The 21,177-nt window shown below is 41.2% G+C and overlaps 1 protein-coding gene across 5 annotated transcripts in view; it reads right to left on the minus strand.

The window, feature by feature from the left end:
* Nucleotides 1–21,177, minus strand: part of CNTN4 (contactin 4) — a 410,739-nt gene that overhangs the window by 19,254 nt on the left and 370,308 nt on the right. For all 5 annotated transcript variants that reach the window (XM_064275007.1, XM_010590039.2, XM_023547999.2 and 2 more), the window contains 7 exons: nt 18,983–19,141; nt 15,847–15,996; nt 14,190–14,260; nt 12,907–13,141; nt 10,474–10,586; nt 9,741–9,927; nt 9,196–9,308 (listed from right to left, as the gene is read on the minus strand). In XM_064275007.1, coding sequence (XP_064131077.1) covers nt 9,196–9,308; nt 9,741–9,927; nt 10,474–10,586; nt 12,907–13,141; nt 14,190–14,260; nt 15,847–15,996; nt 18,983–19,141 — 1,028 coding nt within the window. The remainder of the gene's footprint in view (nt 1–9,195; nt 9,309–9,740; nt 9,928–10,473; nt 10,587–12,906; nt 13,142–14,189; nt 14,261–15,846; nt 15,997–18,982; nt 19,142–21,177) is intronic.

A 21,177-nucleotide genomic window follows, 5' to 3' on the forward strand; every position in this document is an offset into this window, starting at 1 on the left:
GATGTTAATGAAGCCGCCTGGGGAGGGTGGGGGAGGGAACAGAGAGATAGGAGAGTAGCACCTCAGAATATAGCCAGAGTTGCTTGTCTTGCTTGGAATGACTGTTATATCTGAGATTCCCGCGGGCGCGTCGCCTATGTGTGCTGGCTGTGTGGAGATTGCTCCCAGGGGGTCTGGCCCGCTGGAGTCACGGTCAGATCCTCCGCTTCCAGCCCCACGCCCAGCGTCAAGGCTCCCCTACTGGGACGGTGCACTCTCAACTCCAAAATCAGTCGCTGCCTCCCGGGGACTTCTCGTCCCTCCAGCCGCGTGGCCGTGCCGCCCCCGTGAACCAGGTGGGCCCCCTCCCGGGGTTAGTTCAGATGGGTGGAGTAGCTCCCCGTGCTTGTGCCGCGACCAAGTGTCCCGGCTGGAACGCTGTTCTCCCCACTCCAATACCAGTCGCTGCCTCCCGGGGACTTCTCCTACCGGCTGCGTCCCACGCCGCCCGCGCGACCCGGCTGGTCCCCTTCCCGGGGTTAGTTCAGGGGGTGGAGCAACTCTCCGTGTTTATGGCGTACCTGCGAGCAGTCCAAATCCCTGCGGGACGGTTCCCCGGCTCGGATGCTGCTCTTTCTGCTCCAAGATCAGTCACTGCCTCCCGGGGACTTCTCCTACCGGCTGCGTCCCACGCCGCCCGTGGAACCGGCTGGTCCCCCTCCCGGGGTTAGTTCAGAGGGGTGGAGCAGGTCTCTGTGCTTGTGCCGTACCTGACTGGTACGCTGGCTCCAGGCTCTGGAAACTATCGCTGCTTCCCCGTATTAGTTCGTTCTCCGTCTCTAAATCCGTGTTTGTTGTTCAGGGTTCGTAGATTGTTCTGTATGTGATCGATTCACTTGTTTTTCCGTGTCTTTGTTGTAAGAGGGATCCGAGGTAACGTCTGCCTAGTCCGCCATCTTGGCTCCGCCCCGTTTCATTTTTTTGAAATGGATATCCAGTTATGCCAGCACCATTTCTAAAAAGACTGTCTTTTCCCCATTTAGCTTCTTTGGGGCCTTTGTCAAATATCAACTACTCATATGTGGATGGATTTATGTCTGGATTCTCAATTCTGTTCCATTGGTCTACGTATCTGTTGTTGTACCAGTACCAGGCTGTTTTGACTACTGTGGCAGTATAATAGGTTCTAAAATCAGGTAATGTAAGGCCTCCCACTTTGTTCTTCTTTTTCAGTAATGCCTTATTTATCTGGGGCCTCTTTCCCTCCCATACGAAGTTGGTGATTTGTTTCTCCATCTCATTAAAGAATGTTCTTGGGATTTGGATTGGAATTGAATTAAATGCATAGACTGCCATTGGTAGAATAGGCATTTTTATAATGTTAAGTCTTCCTATCCATGAGCAAGGTGTGTTTTTCCACTTATGTAAGTTTCTTTTGGTTTCTTGCAGAAGTGTACTGTAGTTTTCTTTGTATAAGTCTTTTACATCTCTGCTAAGATTTATTTCTAAGTATTTTATCTTCTTGGGGGCTACTGTACATGGCATTGCTTTGGTGATTTCCTCTTCAATATTCTTTTTGTTGGTGTAGAGGAATCCAACTGATTTTTGTATGTTTATCTTGTATCCCGACACTCTGCTGAACTCTTCTATTAGTTTCAGTAGTTTTCTTGAGGATTCCTTAGGGTTTTCTGTGTATAAGATCATGTCATCTGCAAATAGAGATAATTTTACTTCTTCCTTGGCATTCTGGATGCCCTTTATCTAGCCTAATTGCTCCGGTAGGACCTCTAACACAATGTTGAATAAGAGCGGTGATAAAGGGCATCCTTGTCTGGTTCCCGATCTCAATGGGAATGCTTTTAGGCTCTCTCCATTTAGGGTGATGTTGGCTGTTGGCTTTGTATAAATGCCCTTTATTATGTTGAGGAATTTTCCTTCTATTCCTATTTTGCTGAGAGTTTTTATCATGAATGGGTGTTGAACTTTGTCAAATGGCTTTTCTGCATCAGTTGATAAAATCATGTGATTCTTGTCTTTTATTTATGTGGTGGATTACATTAATCGTTTTTCTAATGTTGAACCATCCCTGCATACCTGGTATGAATCCCACTTGGTCATGGTGAATTATTTTTTTTGATATGTTGAATTCTATTGGCTAGAATTTTGTTGAAGACTTTTGCAACTACGTTCATGTGGGATATAGGTCTATAATTTTCTTTTCTTGTGGTGTCTTTACCTGGTTTTGCTATCAGGGATATGCTGGGTTCATAGAATGAGTTTGGTAGTATTCCGTCTTTTTCTATGCCCTGAAATACCTTTAGTAGCAGTGGTGTTAACTCTTCTCTGAAAGTTTGGTAGAACTCTGCGGTGAAGCCATCAGGACCAGGGCTTTTTTTTTTGTTGGGAGTTTTTTGATTACCTTTTCAATCTCTTCTTTTGTTATGGGTCTATTCAGTTGTCCTGCCTCTCTTTGTGTTAGTTTAGGTAGGTAGTGTGTTTCTAGGAATTCATCCATTTCTTCTAGGTTTTCAAATTTTTTAGACTACAGTTTTTCAGAGTAACCTGATATGATTCTTTTAATTTCACTTCGGTCTGTGGTAATATCGCCCATCTTATTTCTTATTTGGGTTATTTGCTTCCTCTCCTGTTTTTCTTTTGTCAGTTTGGCCAGTGGTTTATTGATTTTGTTGATTTTTTCAAAAAACCACCTTTTGGTCTTGTTAATTCTTTGAATTGTTTTTCTGTTTTCTATTTCATTTAGTTCAGGTATGATTTTTATTATTTGTTTTCTTCTGGCACCTGTGGGTTTCTTTTGTTTCACTCTTTCTATTTGTTCAAGTTGTTGGGATAATTCTTTGATTTTGGCCCTTTCTTCTTTTTGGATGTGTGCATTTATTGATATAAATTGGCCTCTGAGCACTGCTTTTGCTGTGTCCCAAAGGTTCTGATAGGAAGTGTTTTCATTCTCATTGGATTCTCTGAATTTCTTTATTCCATCCTTAATGTCTTCTATAATCCAGTCTTTTTTGAGCAGGGTATTGTTCAGTTTCCAAGTGTTTGATTTCTTTTCCCGTTATTGATTTCCACTTTTATGGCCTTATGGTCAGCGAAGATGCCTTGTAATAGTTCAGTGTTTTGGATTCTACTATGGCATGCGTTATGACCTAATATGTGGTCTATTCTAGAGAGTGTTCCACGTGCACTAGAAAAGAAAGTATACTTGGTTGCTGTTGGGTGGAGTGTTCTGTATATGTCTATGAGGTCAAGTTGGCTGATTGTGGCATTTAGATCTTCCGTGTCTTTATTGAGCTTCTTTCTGGGTGTCCTGTCCTTCACTGAAAGTGGTGCACTGAAGTCTCCTACTATTATTGTGGAGCTGTCTATCTCACTTTTCAATGCTGATGGAGTTTGTTTTATGTATCTTGCAGCCCTGTCATTGGGTGCATAAATATTTAATATGGTTATATCTTCTTGGTGTATTGTCCCTTTAATCATTATATAGTGTCCTTCCTTATCCTGTATGATGGATTTAACTTTAAAGTCTATTTTGTCAGAAATTAATATTGCCACTCCTGCTCTTTTTTGATTGTTGTATGCTTGATATATTTTTTTCCATGCTTTTGAGTTTTAGTTTGTTTGTGTCTCTAAGTCTAAGGTATGTCTGTTGTAGGCAGCATATAGACGGATCTTGTTTTTTAATCCATTCTGCCACTCTCTGTCTCTTTATTGGTGCGTTGAGTCCATTTACATTCAGGGTAATTATGGATAGGTATGAATTTAGTGCTATCATTCTGATGTCTTTTTTGTGTGTGTTGTTGACAGTTTCTTTTTCCCACGTGATTTTATGTGCTGAGTAGATTTTTTTTATATATTGTCCTTTCCTCATATTTGTTGTTGTTGATTTTGTTTCTGCTGAGTCTGTATTTTTCCCTTGTATTTTATTTTGCTGAATAGGATAGTTTGATCTGTTGTGGTTACCTTATTAATTACCCCTATTTTTCTAAATTTAAAATTAACTTTTATTTCTTTGTATCATCATATCTTCCTCTCCATACGGAAGGTATATGATTATATTTCTTAGTCCCTCTTTATTACTTTAATGTTGTCTTCTTTAATATAATAACATCACTGTTACCCTGTTTTGAGCTTTTTCTTTTTTTCTTTTTTGTATTCTTGCTGTGTTTTTTTGGATTTCCCTGTTTGGGTTGACTTCTGGTTGCTCTGCCCAGTGTTCTAGTCTTGGGTTGATACCTGATATTATTGATTTTCTAGCCAAAGAACTCCCTGTAGTATTTCTTGTAGTTTTGGTTTGGTTTTCACAAATTCCCTAAACTTGTGTTTATCTGGAAATGCCTTAATTTCATCTTCATATTTAAGAGACAGTTTTGCTGGATATATGATTCTTGGTAGACAATTTTTTTCCTTCAATTTTTTAAATATGTCATCCCATTGCCTTCTTGCCTGCATGGTTTCTGCCGAGTAGTCCAAGCTTATTCTTATTGGCTCTCCTTTGTAGGTGACTTTTCGTTTATCCCTTGCTGCTTTTATAATTCTCTCTTTATCTTTGGTTTTGGCAAGCTTGATTATAATGTGTCTTGGTGAATTTCTTTTCAGATCTACCTTATGTGGAGTTCGATGAGCATCTTGGATAGATATTTTCTCACCTTTCATGATATCAGGAAAGTTTTCTGCCAACAAATCTTCAACAATTTTCTCTGTATTTTCTGTTATCTCTCCCTGTTCTGGTACTCCAATCACTTGTAGGTTATTTCTCTTGATAGAGTCCCACATGATTCTTAAGGTTTCTTCATTTTTTAAATTCTTTTATCTGATTTTTCTTCAAATATATTAGTGCTAAGTGATTTATCTTCGAATTCAGAAATTCTAGCTTCTACTTGCTCAATTCTGCTCCTCTGACTTTCTATTGAATCATCTAATTCTGTAATTTCATTGTTAATCTCCTGAATTTCTGATTGCTGCCTGTCTATGGATTTTCCAGCTTATTAAACTTTTCGTTATGTTCCTGAATAATCTAATTTCTTTAATTGCTTTATCTGTGTGTTCCTTGTCTTGTTCTGCGTATTGCCTCATTTCCTTCCTGATGTCTTGAAGGGTTCTGTATATTAAACTTGTATCCTGCATCTGGTAATTCCAGGAATGCACTTTCATCTAGAAGATCCCTGGACTCTTTGTTTTGAGTGTCTGTTGAGGTGATCATGGTCTGTTTCTTTATGTGACTTGATATTGACTGTTGTCTCCGAGCCATCTATAAGTTATTGTATTAGTTTATGCTTGCTTCCTGTGTTGTAGCTTCTTGCTTTGTTTTGTTTTGGTATACCCCTATGGGTTACTTGAGTGAGCTAGCTTGATTATCTTCACCTTTAGAGCTCTGACGTTCTGTCCGCAGATGGCTAGAGCTGTTATCTGGTATATCAGTCTAGGAGTCCATTCAGTTTTCTTGTATGAATTCAGCTCAGGTTTCCAGATAGCTGATCATCAAGTGTGTGGTACAGGCTCTGTCCTACAGTCTCAGAGGGGCAGGGGTGATTGGAGTATATACCATTATCTGGTTGCAGCAGGGGGCCATGCTTTGAACAACGCAGGGGGCTGAGAACCGACCCCCAGGTATCTCTGAGGAAAGTGCGTCCATGTTCCCTAGGGCGTGCAGCTGGGTGGGTTCTGCAGAGGGACCATGGGCACCCTAAGTTTTTGTTTGTAAGGACTGGGAGGTACCAGTTATCTTTGGACCCCTGTCGCGGGTGGCTGGGTGACCTGAGTGGAGCTACCAGTCCTTAGGTCCCTGATGTGGGTAGGTCAGGACCTTGTTTAATAGGCAAAGCAATGTCAAACATCAAACACCTATCTCTCCACCACATAGCTGAAATGGTTGGAGTCTGCTAACAAGCGCCTATTCTCCCAAAATAGGCCCACACAGGTCCATGCAGAAGGGAAAGGTGCTCAAAGTCCATGGATGGTTTGTCCCCATAGAGGCGCCACTTCTGTCCTGAGCTCCTCCAGTTAGTGTAGCTAGCAAATTACCTTTTCCCCAGTTGCAAATTTTTTCCTTCCCCAAGGCCGGAAGTATGGCTCTAGGTGCTCAACAGGGCCTATCTCAGGCCCAGGTAATTCAGCCACTGAAGCCGGCTTGGGGGTGGGGGGAGCGGTAAAATGTACAGAAGTACTTAGCTTTTGCTGAGAGTCCTGTTCTTCTCAGGTTCTGGAGGTGTGAGTAGGCTGTGTGGTTGGCTGCTTCTCCCTGAGGAAACTGTGGCCGAACACTAGTACTAGCCTGCTGCCACCACTCTGGAAATGCTGCCTGTGGGCTCCTCGTGATTCAGGTCCAGTAACTCCTCTCCACTCCTGAACAGTCTCTTCCTCCCCTGCCCCTCAGTTCGTTTTCTAAGCTTGCCTTTGAAGCTCAGGGCTTCCAGCTTGTCGCAAATATACTTGTTTCACTTGTTTTTTAGGGTCTTTGTTGTAAAGAGGGCTCGCCAGAAGCGTCTGTCTATTCCGCCATCTTGGCTCCACCCTAGCCTGTATTCTTGATTAAGCCTGTAGACCAATTTTGTTTGGCCTACATTATATTGACTCAAACATTGTTTAAAATTCCACTGTGGAAAACAGTTTATCAGTTCCTCAAGAAGTTAAATATAGAATTACCATATGACCCAGGAATTCCACTGCTAGGTATATACCCCAGAAAGTATGGACTCAAACAGTTCTTATACACCAGTGTTCATCCATCACTATTCCAAACAGTCAAAAGGTAGAATTAGCCCAAGTGTCCATTAACAGATGAAGGGATAAACAGAATGTAGTATATACGTATAAAGGATATTATTCAGCTTGTGTCTGATTTATTTTGCTCAGCAAAATGTTTTCAGTGTTCACCCACAGTGTGGCATGTATTAGAACTTTGTTTAAAGAGAAACAAAGTTCTAATACATGCCACACTGTGGGTGAACACTGAAAACATTTTGCTGAGCAAAATAAATCAGACACAAAAGGACAAGTATTTTATGTTACCACTTATACGAAATACCTAGAATAAGCAAATGCATAGAGACAAGAATTTATTGGTGGTTGCCAGGAGGTGAGGTGGGGAATGCGGAGCTGTTGTTTGAGGGGCACTGGGTTTCTATTGGGGGTGATGGGGAACTTCTGGAGACTTATAGTGGTGATGGAAGCAGGACATGGTGAACATAATTAATGTCACTGAATTATATACTTAAAAATGGTTAAAAGGACTTTTTTTGTTTATATGTCTTTTACCACAACAAAATATAAAACAAAATGGAGCAAGTTGCCCACATTTAAGACTTGAGGAGATCTTATATAAAAATAAAATCTTCTGCCAACACTGGAATATCTGGGACATTGTGCCAACTTTATCACAAGGCAACAAGTGGCAGGGAGGGATTAGCGGTTCCTACCTTTGGAAAGGAACATATACTTTCTAGTGGGCCAGAGCTTCCACCGAGCCTGCCTCAGCCATTTATGTTTTCTTCTGGGCATCTATGTTTGTACAATCTTGTAAATACAAATTTCATCTAACTTATTTTGTAAATGGAAGACCATTTTCCAGGGCTCCTGAAAATTTTGACTTCCAGGCTTTCCTACTTTAAAAAAAATTTCAAAATGATAGAGCTAGTTTTATAATTTTTCTTTTATAATGAAGACTATGGGATGGTTCATGAAAGTTGATTTGCAAGTCCTTTTTCATTTGAAAGATTAATACAAAAACACAGGAGGTCAAGAGCATTGTCAATGTAACCTAATGTCTAAAAAACCCAGTGCCATCTAGGATTCCTCAAAAGCTTCATTTTGGTCTTTTACTCATAACACTTCCAGGATTTAAATAGACCCAAAATGCCATACACTTTTAATTGCCTTCTCGGTATTTCCTTTTCTAACATTGCACTGGGTGGTGGTCTAGCTAATACTTGATTATTTCCAGTGATAGGGTACTTTCCAACTCTCTTTGAAACTAAGTCCATTTTTGAGGAGCTTTGGCTACCAGAAAGTAAAACTGAGCCAAAAATTTATCTTCATGTAGCTTTCATTCTTTGGTTTTGTTCTTTGGAAACTTGAAGAACAATTCTAATAAGTCTTCCTTACAACAGCCCTTCAGATATTGTAAGTGGTTATCATGTTTTTGAGTCTTTTTTTTTTCTTTTTCTCCAACTAAATATTCTTGGTTCTTTCATTCATTCCTCACAGATGTTTTGAGTCAGCTTCCTAGTTATAATCTTCTCAGTGCATGCTATAGTCTACAAAGATGGTTACCACCATGTCCTTCCCTCCCTGTACATGCATGCCATTTCTCACATTAAGAGATGGAATCTAATTTCCCTCCCTTTGAATCTGGGCTGGCCTCACAGTAACCAGTTCCATTTGTAACCTTTAAAAGAACTGGTAGTTTTTGCTTCCTCCCTCTTGGAAGCCAGAAGCCATGTAAGAAATCTGACTACCCTGAGATCACCATGCTGTGAGGAAGTCCAGGCTACCAATGTGGAGAAGCCTTGTAGAAAGAGTGGTGCCTGGCCAGCTTCAAGCTTTACCAACTATCCTAGCTGAGAAATCAGACGTGTGCGAAGAACCATCTCCATCATTCCAGCCCTAAAAAATGGCCCATTTTGGCCCAACCCAGATGGCAGAATCATGAAAAATAATAAATTATTTTTTAACCCATTAGTTTTAAGGTAGTTCCTTAGAAATGGATAACTAAAAATCTTGTCAAAATGTTTATAATTCCTTTTAATTGTGGCACCAAGACTACATACATTTCTTTTCTAGCTCTTTAAAGGCTAGTTCAACATTTATAGGATCAGATAAATGGATTTACTGAGAAAGTCTTTCCTCATATGGACAAAAATAATTAACTATTAGTAATATTGAGAAGTTACTATTGTTGATTAAAAAAAAAAATACCACCACGACAAGAATAAGAGAAAGCTGTAACAGAAATGTTAAAAAAGTTGTTCTTCATGATTTTTTTAGGAGACTTAACCACAGGTTAGATGTTTCTGATGGACTCTGCCTGAGCCTAAAATTTAGGTGATTCCTAAATCCTGGCCAGTTGTCTTGGATCATTTATTTAAAACTCAGAACAAATCACTTTGGGACAGAGAACCTGGTTGGTGTGATTCATGAAAAGAAACTGTACCCCACTAACAGCAGGGTCGGGTGCCTTTGCAGAAAAAGAAAATTACCCACTTTGTATCCTTTTACTTCTGACTCATTATCCAGCGCTTTCACTTGATCCCAATTCAGGATGATTTTGGAGTCCGATGAATTCCATATGATGTTTCCAGGGGGTTGACTTGGTGCTATAAAAAAAAAAATTAAGATATAAGAAGTCACAGATTATTAAGTCTAAATGGATTCTGGGGAATATCTCCTTACTAGAATTTGAGAGTGGAGGCAATTTAATGGGCTATTGCACTAATAGGTGTCTTCAAGGTCACTAAAATCTGACGAGATATAATACTGCAAATGGAAAAAGATTCAGCTGGTCGCCTAACACTTATAGCTAAAAGAAGTAGCCCTTCCCAGTGAGAACAACATTTATCTTTCTGTCCTCGGAAGCAATGAATTCTGCATGGTATTCAGAAAGGTTCAGTTAAAATGCTAAGGTAAATTTGAATCCAAATTATTATACCAATTAGTATGCAAATAACCATTGAGAGGTGAGGGTGGGGAGTGAACCCGGGATATGTTTGATGAATCCCCAAAACATTCATAAACACATTTGTCCTTACGTGGCTTTCTGGTTGTCACGTTGACCGTGGCACTGGAGGGACCAGTCCCGGCGGAATTGTATGCTTTGACAGCTAAATGGTACAGCGCGCTGCCTTTTAAGTTGGTGATTTTTGTCGATGTGTGATTTCCAATTGTTCGTATTTTTCTAGCATTTTCTTCCTTATCATCATGTCTCCAATATTTAACCTGAGGAAATAAAAAGGAAGACCTTGGTATGCTTACCAATAGGGGATATTCCCAGTGCCATCAGTGAGGTAATATTTCATGCAGGATTCTTATGTTGGAGTTAATTTTCTACACTAATTCACAAGTCAAACTTCCAAAACTAAGTTTTGTATGTGCTGAGAAATATCCACAACAGGAAAACGCCCTTTTGGTTCCTAGCTTCATAGTAAGATGGTGAATTGGTACAACAATTGCTGGTTATTTTCCCCTTTACTCCGCCTTTTCTTTAAGCCCAAGTGGTCCAGGCAGATCAGAAGTAAAAGCTCATTTTAAATGAACTGCATATATTTTGTAAAATACCTCCAGTGTGTAACACAGAAAAAGAATAGTCTCACCGCTGAACATTCAGTGCTGTCATTAGCACTCAATTATAAGTCAGGGATCTAAAACAAATGCCTCTAAATGAATTTGGGTTTTTTTTTTTTTTTCCCATCAGGGTATACTTGGGAGGCCTTGTTGAGGAGTATGGACTCTTTCCTAGACCCAAGGTACATGTCTCTTGCCTACCTCATAACCTTGTATCCGTCCTATATTCTTCTCCAGGGGTGAGGCCCAGAAGACTTCAATGTCTGTCGCAGAGAGGCTTCTGGCAAAGATGCTAGGTGGTGGTTTGGTGGGTTCTGCAGGTGAATACGGAAAATGTTACTACTCTACTGATCAGCTGAATCACAGTTAGCTTCTAGACAGTGACCACATAAGGTACAAAAAATCTGTGGTTATAAAAATGCCCTTAATGACTATAATCTAAATACTCATTTTATAGAAAAGCAATGGTTAACAGCTTGGGGGTGTTGGTGGTGGGGAAGAGACTTGTCTAAGGTCTCTGGGAGAGTAGAGTCCCTAAGTGGTGCAAAAGGTTAATGCACTTGGTTGCTAACAAAAAGGTTGTAGGTTCAAGTCTACCCAGAGGCACCTCGGAAGAAAGACCTAGTGATCTACTTCTGAAAAACCAGCCATTGAAAACCCTATGGAGCACAGTTCTACTCTCACACAGGGGGTTGCCATGAGTTGGAGATGACTCGAACACAGCTGATTTAGTTTAAACTGGAAGGAAAGTAACCCAAGGATCCTTAAGTTTAAGCAACAAATTTTCACAGCCAGCAATTCCCTTATGGTACATTTGTCCTAATTAGCATTTGTCATAGGTTGTAGTCAGTTGTTGTCACTGGATTACAAGAATGAGAGAAGAATGAGAAAGGACAGTCAACTGTTTTGACTAAGATTCAGGAGAGCTGGGTGACAGACAGTTCAGGTCTATACCACAAGCTGCATGATCTTGGACAAGTCACTTATACTCTCTGGGTCTCAGTATCCTCAGCAGCAAAAAATATGCTGGACCAAGACTGTTGCCCAGTTTCAGTTATTTTTGCTAGATTTCTGCTATGTATTACTTGTTAATATTTTCCTTTTAATAGTCTTACTTAAGAAAAGCTTAGTTTAGCCATGTCTTGAGCAATAACATTTATGAAATCTTGGGTTTGATATGATAGCTGTATTTTTCTAATCCAATTAAAATCAATACATACCTGGTACCATTTACAGTCAACTTGTATACTCCCTCTAGAATACACATCATACTCCAGGAAATGTTGAACAAGAACACCTATGAGGTCTTGTCCGTCCATAACAATACATGATTCTATTTATGTGTTAATTAATTCAGCATTTATTAAGCATCTGTGCACAATCAGACACTGGTGACACAAAGGTAAAAAACAAATGGAGTTCTCTCAAAAAACACACCTTAGTAAGGACATAAAACTGAAATTCAAAATTTATAATACAGTGGGATGAGAATTATGATACAGGAATGTTCAAGATACTCTAGGAAAGAGAAATGCTTACTCAACTGTCGGGTCTGGGGAACTCAGAAAAGGCCTTGGTTGTTAAACTTCAGGCTGATGCATGAGGTGGGTAAGACAGGGGAAGGTAAGAAAAGTTGAAGCATGTGCAAGGGGCTGTATGTAGCTTGTCTGAGTAATTGCGAATCCTTTCGACAAGGCTGGAGAATGGAGTATGGAGGGACAAGCAGTAAGACCTGAGGCTGAACAGAGTGGTAGCAGTTAGATCATGGAGGGCCACAGAGTCTTAGGGTGGATTTCTCTACTTGGGGAAAAGAATTTATTGAATCTTCACTTACTCCAAATCATTGACTCAGTTTTGAGATGTTTTAACGTAGTCTCATTCTGAACATTGCCTTTTAAGCCACAAAGACCGTGTGAGAGGCATTCAGAGTGCAGGGATAGAGCAGAGCTGGTAATCATGTTGAGAACCTTTGACCATGATGACAACGTGGATGACAATGAGAGCAAACTTGCTGCATCACCACTTAATCTTCTTTTTAATAAGTTAAAATAAATTACAAGTACAATATGGTTTATGAAAATAAAGGAGTGATAGAAAATGCAAATTATATTTTGATATACACTTAAAGGGAAAAAAATGTAAGTGTAATTCTTTTTAAAGTAATGATAACATAGACACAGATATAAAAGTCGCATATGGTACTTGCAATTTTGATCCCTAGCGATGGAATTCATACCGGATAGCCATTTGTTTTCATGTATAGGCGAACTGGAAACCCTGGTGGCATAGTGGTTAAGTGCTACAGCTGTTAACCAAGAGGCTGGAAGTTCAAATCCACCAGGCGCTCCTTGGAAACTCTATGGGGCAGTTCTACTCTGTCCTATAGGGTCGCTCTGAGTTGGAATCGACTCGATGGCAGTGGGTTCGGGTTTTTTTTGTTTGGTATAGGGGAACTGCTATTTTTCCAGGAGGTTGGGGGTAGATAATGAACCCAACTTTTTACATTATACTATTGTCAAGCAGGAGATGCCTTCAATTTATTGCCCAGTGTTAAATTGACTGTGCATCCTAAAATCAACAGCATCTCAGAATTGGAAAAAAAAAAATTACATATCTAAATAACACAAACCATACCTTCTTCTGCAGAATACACTGTTGTGATGGGACTGAATAAGCCTTCTCCTTTATTGTTGAAGACACCCACTTTAACCTCAAAGGGAGAGAAGGGGGACAGGCTCTCATTCCTGAACACATATCTGGAGGCATCGGCGGAGGCCATCACCGTCTTCATCCAGCTCTTTTTGCCGTAGGGCCGGAAGGCTACCACATAACCAAAGCCTCCACCGTTCTGTAATTCCTCAGGGACCGTCTGGTAAAGAGGGGAGGAGGCCTTCAGAAATCACAGTAGCTTGATTCAAATGCTAAAATTGTTTTTTCCACCTCCCCCCCAACATTCTTGTCTACATTCTTCCCCAACTTTCTTATTTTGGGTGTTTTTCAAGAGTCTTTTAAATTTGGGGCTTGCCATCACTCTACCTCAGATATTCATGAGATATTGGACAGATGACAGGGTCAAACACTAAATGAAAATCTGTAGTGGAGAACCTGGCTCCTGGATGGGGCAGACCCAGCTCTGAACTAGTTGGAAATGACTATGAGAGAAACGGGACAGTTGATCTAGAAAACATTTCCACCTCTCCCCCCATACCACCTAATACTACTCTGCTTCCATTGCAAACAAGACAGAAGATCCCACAGACGAAGTATATAGTTCATCAGGGCTCAGGCATGACCTTCCCTCTCCGAGCTGAAGGGTCAGCTGGAGGGTGGGTGATTTCTTTCACACTGGGGCTTTGGGCGAATGAAAGAATTTAATTGCTGGGGCCATTGCTTAGAATCCTTCAAAAACACCAAGAACCATTTATAAAGTTTCCACCTCCTCTCCCAAAATCAATTTGTAAAAAATTGGTGACTAGCCTTCTTCCAAGTTTTTAAAAATATCTCTCATATACGAGGGCTCCGGCAGCAGAGCTGATTGCCAGGAAATCGGGTTGGTACACTGACTTTATTGTTGGCAGACGTTTTAAATCAATTGGCCATGCAGCAATTCAGGAAGAAAAGAAAAACTGGTTTTCTCTGAACCAGCCACCTTTAATATATATATTTTTTACTCATGTTGTCTTCTCTTTCATGATTGCTTTCCCTGTGATGAATCGAATTAAAACTTGCCTCCACAATTGATCTGCAAACACCGTCTTTTCCTGCCAGCCATTAGCTACGAGAAGGAGTGTTTGTACTCAGATGGGTTGGGGCTGTTAGAAACAGAGGAGGAAGCTTCCCAGCTGTGTTGGACATGGAGGGAAATAATGAAACCACCCAGACTAATGTATGTTCCTTTTGTTCTCTGATTCATTTACCTCCCAGGTTATAACCAGCTCAGATTTACTGCCTCCGCCACCACTGACGTTAGCTGGGGTGACTTCGGGGACTGTGCAGGAGAGAAAAAACAAGTTACGTCAGGCAGCAAAAGCAAATGAACGCCAGGAAGGTTGTCTGGCTGGAGTGACTCACTTCAAACGAATACTCAGATGAACAGACCTTTGTCTTTTGAGATCAGAAAACAGTCATCGAGGTCCTACCTACTGCCTCTGCCTGAGAAAGTGAAGCGTGCCAAGGAAATTGCTCTTAATTACCTGTTTCCCGTTCAATAAGGTACATGTGTTATCTGACACGTCTGGCCCATTATTCAGCTCCGTCCCTAGAGGCTGAGAGATTCAGTGGGATGAGGAAAGGACTGAGGAGGTTCTGGTTCTCATGCTTGGTTAGGCGTTTATTGATGCGGTGGTACACAAAGGAAAAAAAAAAAAAACAAAAAACAAAGGAAAGACAGTACAAACTCCACCCGTACAGACCTTACAATCCAGTGAGGGCGAGAGAGAGCACATGCAGAACAATTACAGAGCAACATGGACAAGGGAACAACACTCTAGTGCAGACAGAAGGGAGAAGTGCAGGGGTTCTGAAGTAGCAGGCTGCTCAGGGTAGGGTTGGGCTGGAGGCTCCTGGGAGGAAGGTAAGTTTTGAACTGGGTATTGAAGGAAGTGGTGGGCATAGGTTGACCCCTGGCTTACTGCTTAACCTCTTTGGTCCCCAGTTTTCTCTGCAACAGAGGGGAAATTACTCTAGCTTCTTCCTCGGGATCACTGAGAGGAATTAAATAAATGATGAGTTCGGAAGTGGGCGGGGGAGAAGAAAGCACAGGATTAGTTATATTATCATCGTGTAAAAGAAAGGTTCCAGACAAAATTTTAAATGTCTGGTTGCGGGTATGTAGCTGGTGACTGTGTATACATATCCTTTTGGCTAAGGTAGTAGATCTATGTGGAGTTTTTCTAAGACTAGAGTCAGAGTTCCCATTTGCTTAGGGGCCTTGCTATTCCTTCAACAGACATTGGGCCTGACCACAGCTAGGAACGCACCCCAGACAACACGTGAAAAAAGTAAAAGGACAACTGACCCAGGTGAATTTATCTTACTGTCTCCCTGTGCGTGTTCAAGCTGTGTACACAGAGGACCACACTAAACTGCTGACAGGTCTTGTGGGAATCAGCAGGATGTCCTGAGTGTTAGCCCCTGGGAATGGTGTATACCTTCAGAAAACCTCAGTGAATGTGCCTGATGCATTTATTCTCTCATCAGTGATTTCTCTGAGATGTGACTTCGTTTGCCATGTGGTGTGTAGATTTTTTTTCTAATAATCCTTTTAGGATAATCTTGGTGACAAATGAACCAATGAAGAAAGAGTTTGGCTTTTCAGAGAATTAAACGCAGCACAGTGTGTCTCTCTTTGTACAATGGTTCCAGTGAAGACAGAGAATTTAACTCTTGATTGAATCTCACTGCCTGTTAAGCTGATCTTCTACTGGCCTGATTTCCAATCATTACAGTCATTCAAGGGGAAGAGTGTGCTAATGCAGAGCCTCGCTAGGGTTGAAGAGCAGAAACAATTCAAAACTTTTTCCTAAAGAACAGTAGCCGCTGGAATAGATCATCTGTATCCCGGGTGCTACTCACGGGCCTCTTCTGTCCTCCGTTTCTCCGAGGGCCGGCTTGGCTCTCCAATCCCAATCACATTGGCTGCAACTGTTCGGAATTCATATTCCACCCAAGGGTTCAAACCCACCACGGTTGCTGTGAATGTCTTCCCATCAATGAGCTCTGGGACTGCAAGACATCAAAAGGTGGGCATATTTCATAGAATTTCCAGAAAACAAATGCAGAGACCATGTTAGGAAGTTAGGAACTTCCATACACTGTCATCATCATTACTGTACTCAAGGCACTGTAGGTGGTCTGATAGCAGCTGCACAAAGAGCTGTCAGAGTGGTAACCCCAGCACTGTGTATGCTAAACGAAAAAACTCTCAAATCAGATACCAGCAGGCGGCATCATAAAACGTACAGAGTCTTCAAGGCCCAGTTACTTGACTATAATTATTACTGTTACCACTTTTATCATCTAACATGCTATTCAGCGTTTATGATGGGGTGCCAGGCACACGATTTAATTCTTATAACTATCCTATGAATAATGTAAAATTATTACTTGCATTTTTATAGATAAGAAAAATGTGTCTTAGAAAGGCCAAGTGGCTCATTCAAGGTCATATAGCCAGTAAAGGCCAAGGCTTCAGTTTGCATCTTCCTCTGTCTGACTCCATCGCCTGAACTCCATGACTTATAACTATGGTCCCTGAGTGGTGCAAAACAATTTTTGCTCAACTACTAACCAAAAGGTTGGCAGTTCGAATCCACCCAGTGGTGCTGTGGAAGAAAAACCTAGTGATCTACTTCCCTAAGATTACAGCCAATGAAAGCCCCATGTACATTTCTACTCCAAAACATATGGGGCTGCCATGAGTCAGAATGGATGCAATGGCAATGGGTTCTGTTTGACTCCATAGCTCAAACTCTAAAATTTATCATAACTATATTTTTTTTATAGAGTTATAATGCTAATTCTACAATGTACTGTCAATGAACTGTATTAGCATAAAGAAAGAAACTGCAAACATAAAAGGGATGGCCCAAGAAGAACAAAAAAATAAGTCAGAGAGGCAGGATTTGCATGTTCATCCAGCAATACTTAGAGAAGAATTTATTCATAAGAGGACATCATCTACTGCTTGACGCTACAAGCCAGGATCATCTTGATATGCACTCATGCTCACTGAACAACTTTTGATTTTCAAACTGATTACCACGAAAACTTTCCATTTCCACTAAGCTCAGAAGATTCATGGGAGGTGGTGCCCTGTGGCAAAGCTGAGGACATCATATGGTGTGACTAGACATCAGTGGCTGCCAAACTCCTTGAGCGGCACTTACATTGTCCTTTGTTCCAAAGGCTAAGACCATGGACCCTGGAGTCAGATTTCTTACCGTTGTTAGCTGCCGTTGACTTGGCCCTTGACTCATGGCCATCCCATGCACAGTGGAATGAAATGCAGCCTGGTCCTGTGCCATCCCTGTGATGGGTTGTGGATCGGACTACTTGGATTCTGTTACTGAATCCACACTTTGTAGCTAAATGACCTAGGGCGTATTGCTTAACCTTTCCATGTTTCGGCTTCCTCATCATTATATAAGGAAAATAATAACATCTACTCACAACGCAGTGAGAAAATCCAGGAAATATAGCACTTTTTATTTTTAAAAAAGCTTTCAAGTCATTTCTCTTTTTGGATCCTAAACAATTCTTACCATGCCCATTTAACAGAAGAGGAAAATGAAGATGTGTAGAGATTCAATGATTAACAAAGGCCTTCTGAGGGAGGTCACAGAATCTGGACTAGAATTCCTATCTCCTAACTTGCAGATTTTTCCCATCGTTCCTCCCTAAAACATTCCTGTGACTAAGCAGAAAGTCAACGATCATAGCTGGAAACACAGAAACCCCCTTCTGAGGCTGGACAAGTTTAAAGGAAAACAAACAAACAAACAAAAAAAAAACAAATTGGGGTTGATAAGATCAACACGATTCATTTGAACTGCATAAAACTGGACATACCACTCTATTTATTTCTACTTCAAATATCACGGCCAATAGTCAGTCACTGGAGACTTCAAAACAAACAAAACCCGTTTCCATCAGCTGATTTCCAACTCATAGTGACCCTGCAGGACAGAGTAGAACTGCCCATAGGGTTTCCAAGGAGTGGGTGGTGGATTCAAACTGCCATCCTTCTGGTTAACAACCAAGCTCTTAACCACTGCACCATCAGGGCTCCCACTGAAGACTGGAGAGTGTGTAATTTGCTTGTAATAACTACTTGTTTGTCCAATTTCCCTCAGCTGAAGCCTACATAAAATAACAAAATGAGTCAGTTTGGAGGTATTGGCAGAAGTGGAGATGGTATGGTCAACGCAAGTATTTTTAAATAGAAATAAAACTCGCACCTTTTCATGCTAAAATTTATCCATCTATAAAAATGGACAGTGAGTCAAGGAGCTCCATTTGGTCATTAGTTTCTTGATAACAGTACATAAACTTGACAAAGACCGTGATTATAAATGAACTTAAGCTACTGCTTCCTAAAGCATGCCACTAAGAAAAACAAAAACAAAAAACAGACCTGTTGCTGTTGAGTTGATTCTGACTCATAGTGACCGTACAGGACGGAGTAGAAGTGCCCCATGGGGTTTCCAAGGCTGTTATCTTTATGGAAGCAGGCTACCACAACTTTTCTCCTGCAGAGCAGCTGCTGGGTTCAAACCACTGACCTCTCGGTTAGCAGCCAAGCGCTTAACCACTGCAGCACTCCTAAGCATACCATTAGTGGTACACAAGATGACTTTAGGAATATACAGGTTGGTGCCTTTTATTTTTGTAACAAATACACTTTTTAATGCATGTTAAGGAAAAAATATAACCAGTACAACAGGCCTGGCATTTCATAGATGTTATTGCTTAGGACAAATTAAAACACAAAAACATGAGCTAATATAAAGAAAAATATCAAATAAATGATAGTGCAGGTGGCATGAAAGTGACTGAAGTCTGCGGAACACTGCTGTCATGTATCATTTGTGGCTGCATCTGGATGAGAACCTGGATGTTCCTTGGCTTCTGCCACAATGCCTTCTTTGTCCATTATCTGGAATTTCAAAGCCCCTGCAGTGACCCCAACATCTGGCATCCAAGATGGTACCTGTGTTGACTGCTTGCCAGCCCACGGAGAACGGAGTTCTGGCTTGAATGACGTACATGGTGATGGGGCTGTGGTTGTCAGGCCCGGGTCTCCAGGAGAGCTGAGCAGTCGTGTCTGTGATTTCATCTATGGACACAGCCTCTGGGGGGCCTGGGGGACCTGGGAAAGAGCAAGACCATCAGAATTGGAACAGTGTGTAACAAATGCCCAATTAAGTGATTCAAGGCACTGGCTCGTTCAATCATTTATTTATCTGCTCACAGTCATTCACTTGTCCAATCCTTTTACTAGGTGCTGGCACTTTGCTGGGCTCTGAAATTGTAGGCTTGAATGGAACATGCCCCTTCCTTCTAGGGGCTTATGGTATAACGGGAAAAACTAATAGGTAAACAAAGCACAATAGAATATTTATTCTAGAGGTCAAGAGAGATTACTGGGGTATCACAAGGGCCCTCATTCATTAATTCATTCATCACCTATTTATGGTTTCTTACTGTAGATCCAAAGGAGCCCCACTGGCTCAGTAATTAAGCTGCTAACTGAAAGGTCAGCAGTTCAAACCTACCAGCTGCTCCACAGGAGAAATATGTGGCAGTTTGCTTCCATAAAGATTACCGCCTTGGAAACCTTATAAAGCAGTTGTGCTCCATCCTCTAGGGTTGCTATGAGTTGGTACAACACTATGGATCAAGGAGTCCCTAAGTGGCATAAATGTTTAAGTGCTGAGCTGCTAACCAAAAGGTTGGCAGTTCAAACCTACACAGAAGCACCTCGGAAGAAGGGTTTGGTGCTCTGCTTCTGAAAGATCACTGCCATGAAAATCCTATGGGGCACTGTTCTACTCAGCAATACATGGGGTGGCCGGGAGTTGGGATCGACTTGATGATAACTGGACTTTACTCTGGAACAGCCACTGTTATGTGGGAATGTTGTTGTTAGCTGCCCTTGAGTCGGCCCCCAATGCATGGGGACCCATGCAAGAATTCTACTACTGAACCACCACCAATGCCCCCATTATCTGGGGATATAGTACTGAAAAAAGACAGACATTGCTCCTAAATTCATGATGATTATAATCTACCAGGGATTGTCATTTCCAGTACCAAGGATGTGGATTTGACCAGGAGTGGATTCAGAATGTGGGAGGTGGCTGTGTTCCTCTGCACATTCCTGCTGTACTGTAATTACAGAAGCCTTCTCTCTCCCCCAGCACCAAGTACGAGGACACATTCATGTGTGAGGGAACTGCTGTGAAAATGGCCAGCGATCAAGAGTCACTAGGCTCTCTTGCTTCTTCAGAGTAATTTCAAAATTGGGCTGGAATGTAAAGATACTCCTTTATTGTTTCTGCGAATTATACCTGTATTTTTTCTACTTATTCTCCTGATGTTCATTGTTTCTGCCTGTGTACTTAAACCATTTAAAGGGGAGGATATCAGATTTAAACGAAGGTTTGGAAATCATAAAGAAAAAGAAGGATGGAAAGTGGTTGGCAGGCAAACACAAAATGTCAACAGAGCCAGAGCAAAGACCCAAAGCTAGACTAGTTTCCAATGTGAAAAGCTCTTAACAGGCAGTTAAATGCATTTCTAACAAGCGGCAATTGACTGCCTCAGGAGAGAAGGTGATTGTGAGAGGGACATAATGACAAACTTCATGCCCATTAGACAGGCATAAAGAGATATTCCTAGGGGGTATTTGTTAATCCCCAATATAGCAATCAAATGTGCTGCCAAAATACTATTGGGCCATGTCATGGGGGTGTGGAAAAAGAGACCCCTAAAACAGTGGTGAAAAGTTATTGGCAATTTCCTGAAGTAAGACTTTGCTGTGGGATTCACTCCTGTACCCTTTATGTGATCCCCTAAATTTCTCTTTCCTTTTTTAAAAACCATTTTTATAGACCCACAGGTGAGACTAAATTTATCTTCTCCCTCCCACTCCTGAATGAAATGTCTGGCAATCTGTAGGCTGAAGCTGATTAATTTTCCATGGTGACATTTCAGCATGTCAGTCTAATGCTACCCAGACAGAGCTGAGGTAACCTTTGGTCTTCGGGACCCTTATTAACCAGATAAAGTCCAGAAGACAATATAGTCTACTTTTTCCTCTCCAACTTCCTCATCCTAGCCTGCCCATCCTTTCTCTTTATGGATGTTTCTTTGATGACCTTTAAAATTAAAGTGCTACAGAGA

This window comes from Loxodonta africana, chromosome 22 (genome assembly GCF_030014295.1).
Source record: "Loxodonta africana isolate mLoxAfr1 chromosome 22, mLoxAfr1.hap2, whole genome shotgun sequence".
In the NCBI taxonomy this organism is placed as follows: domain Eukaryota; kingdom Metazoa; phylum Chordata; class Mammalia; order Proboscidea; family Elephantidae; genus Loxodonta; species Loxodonta africana.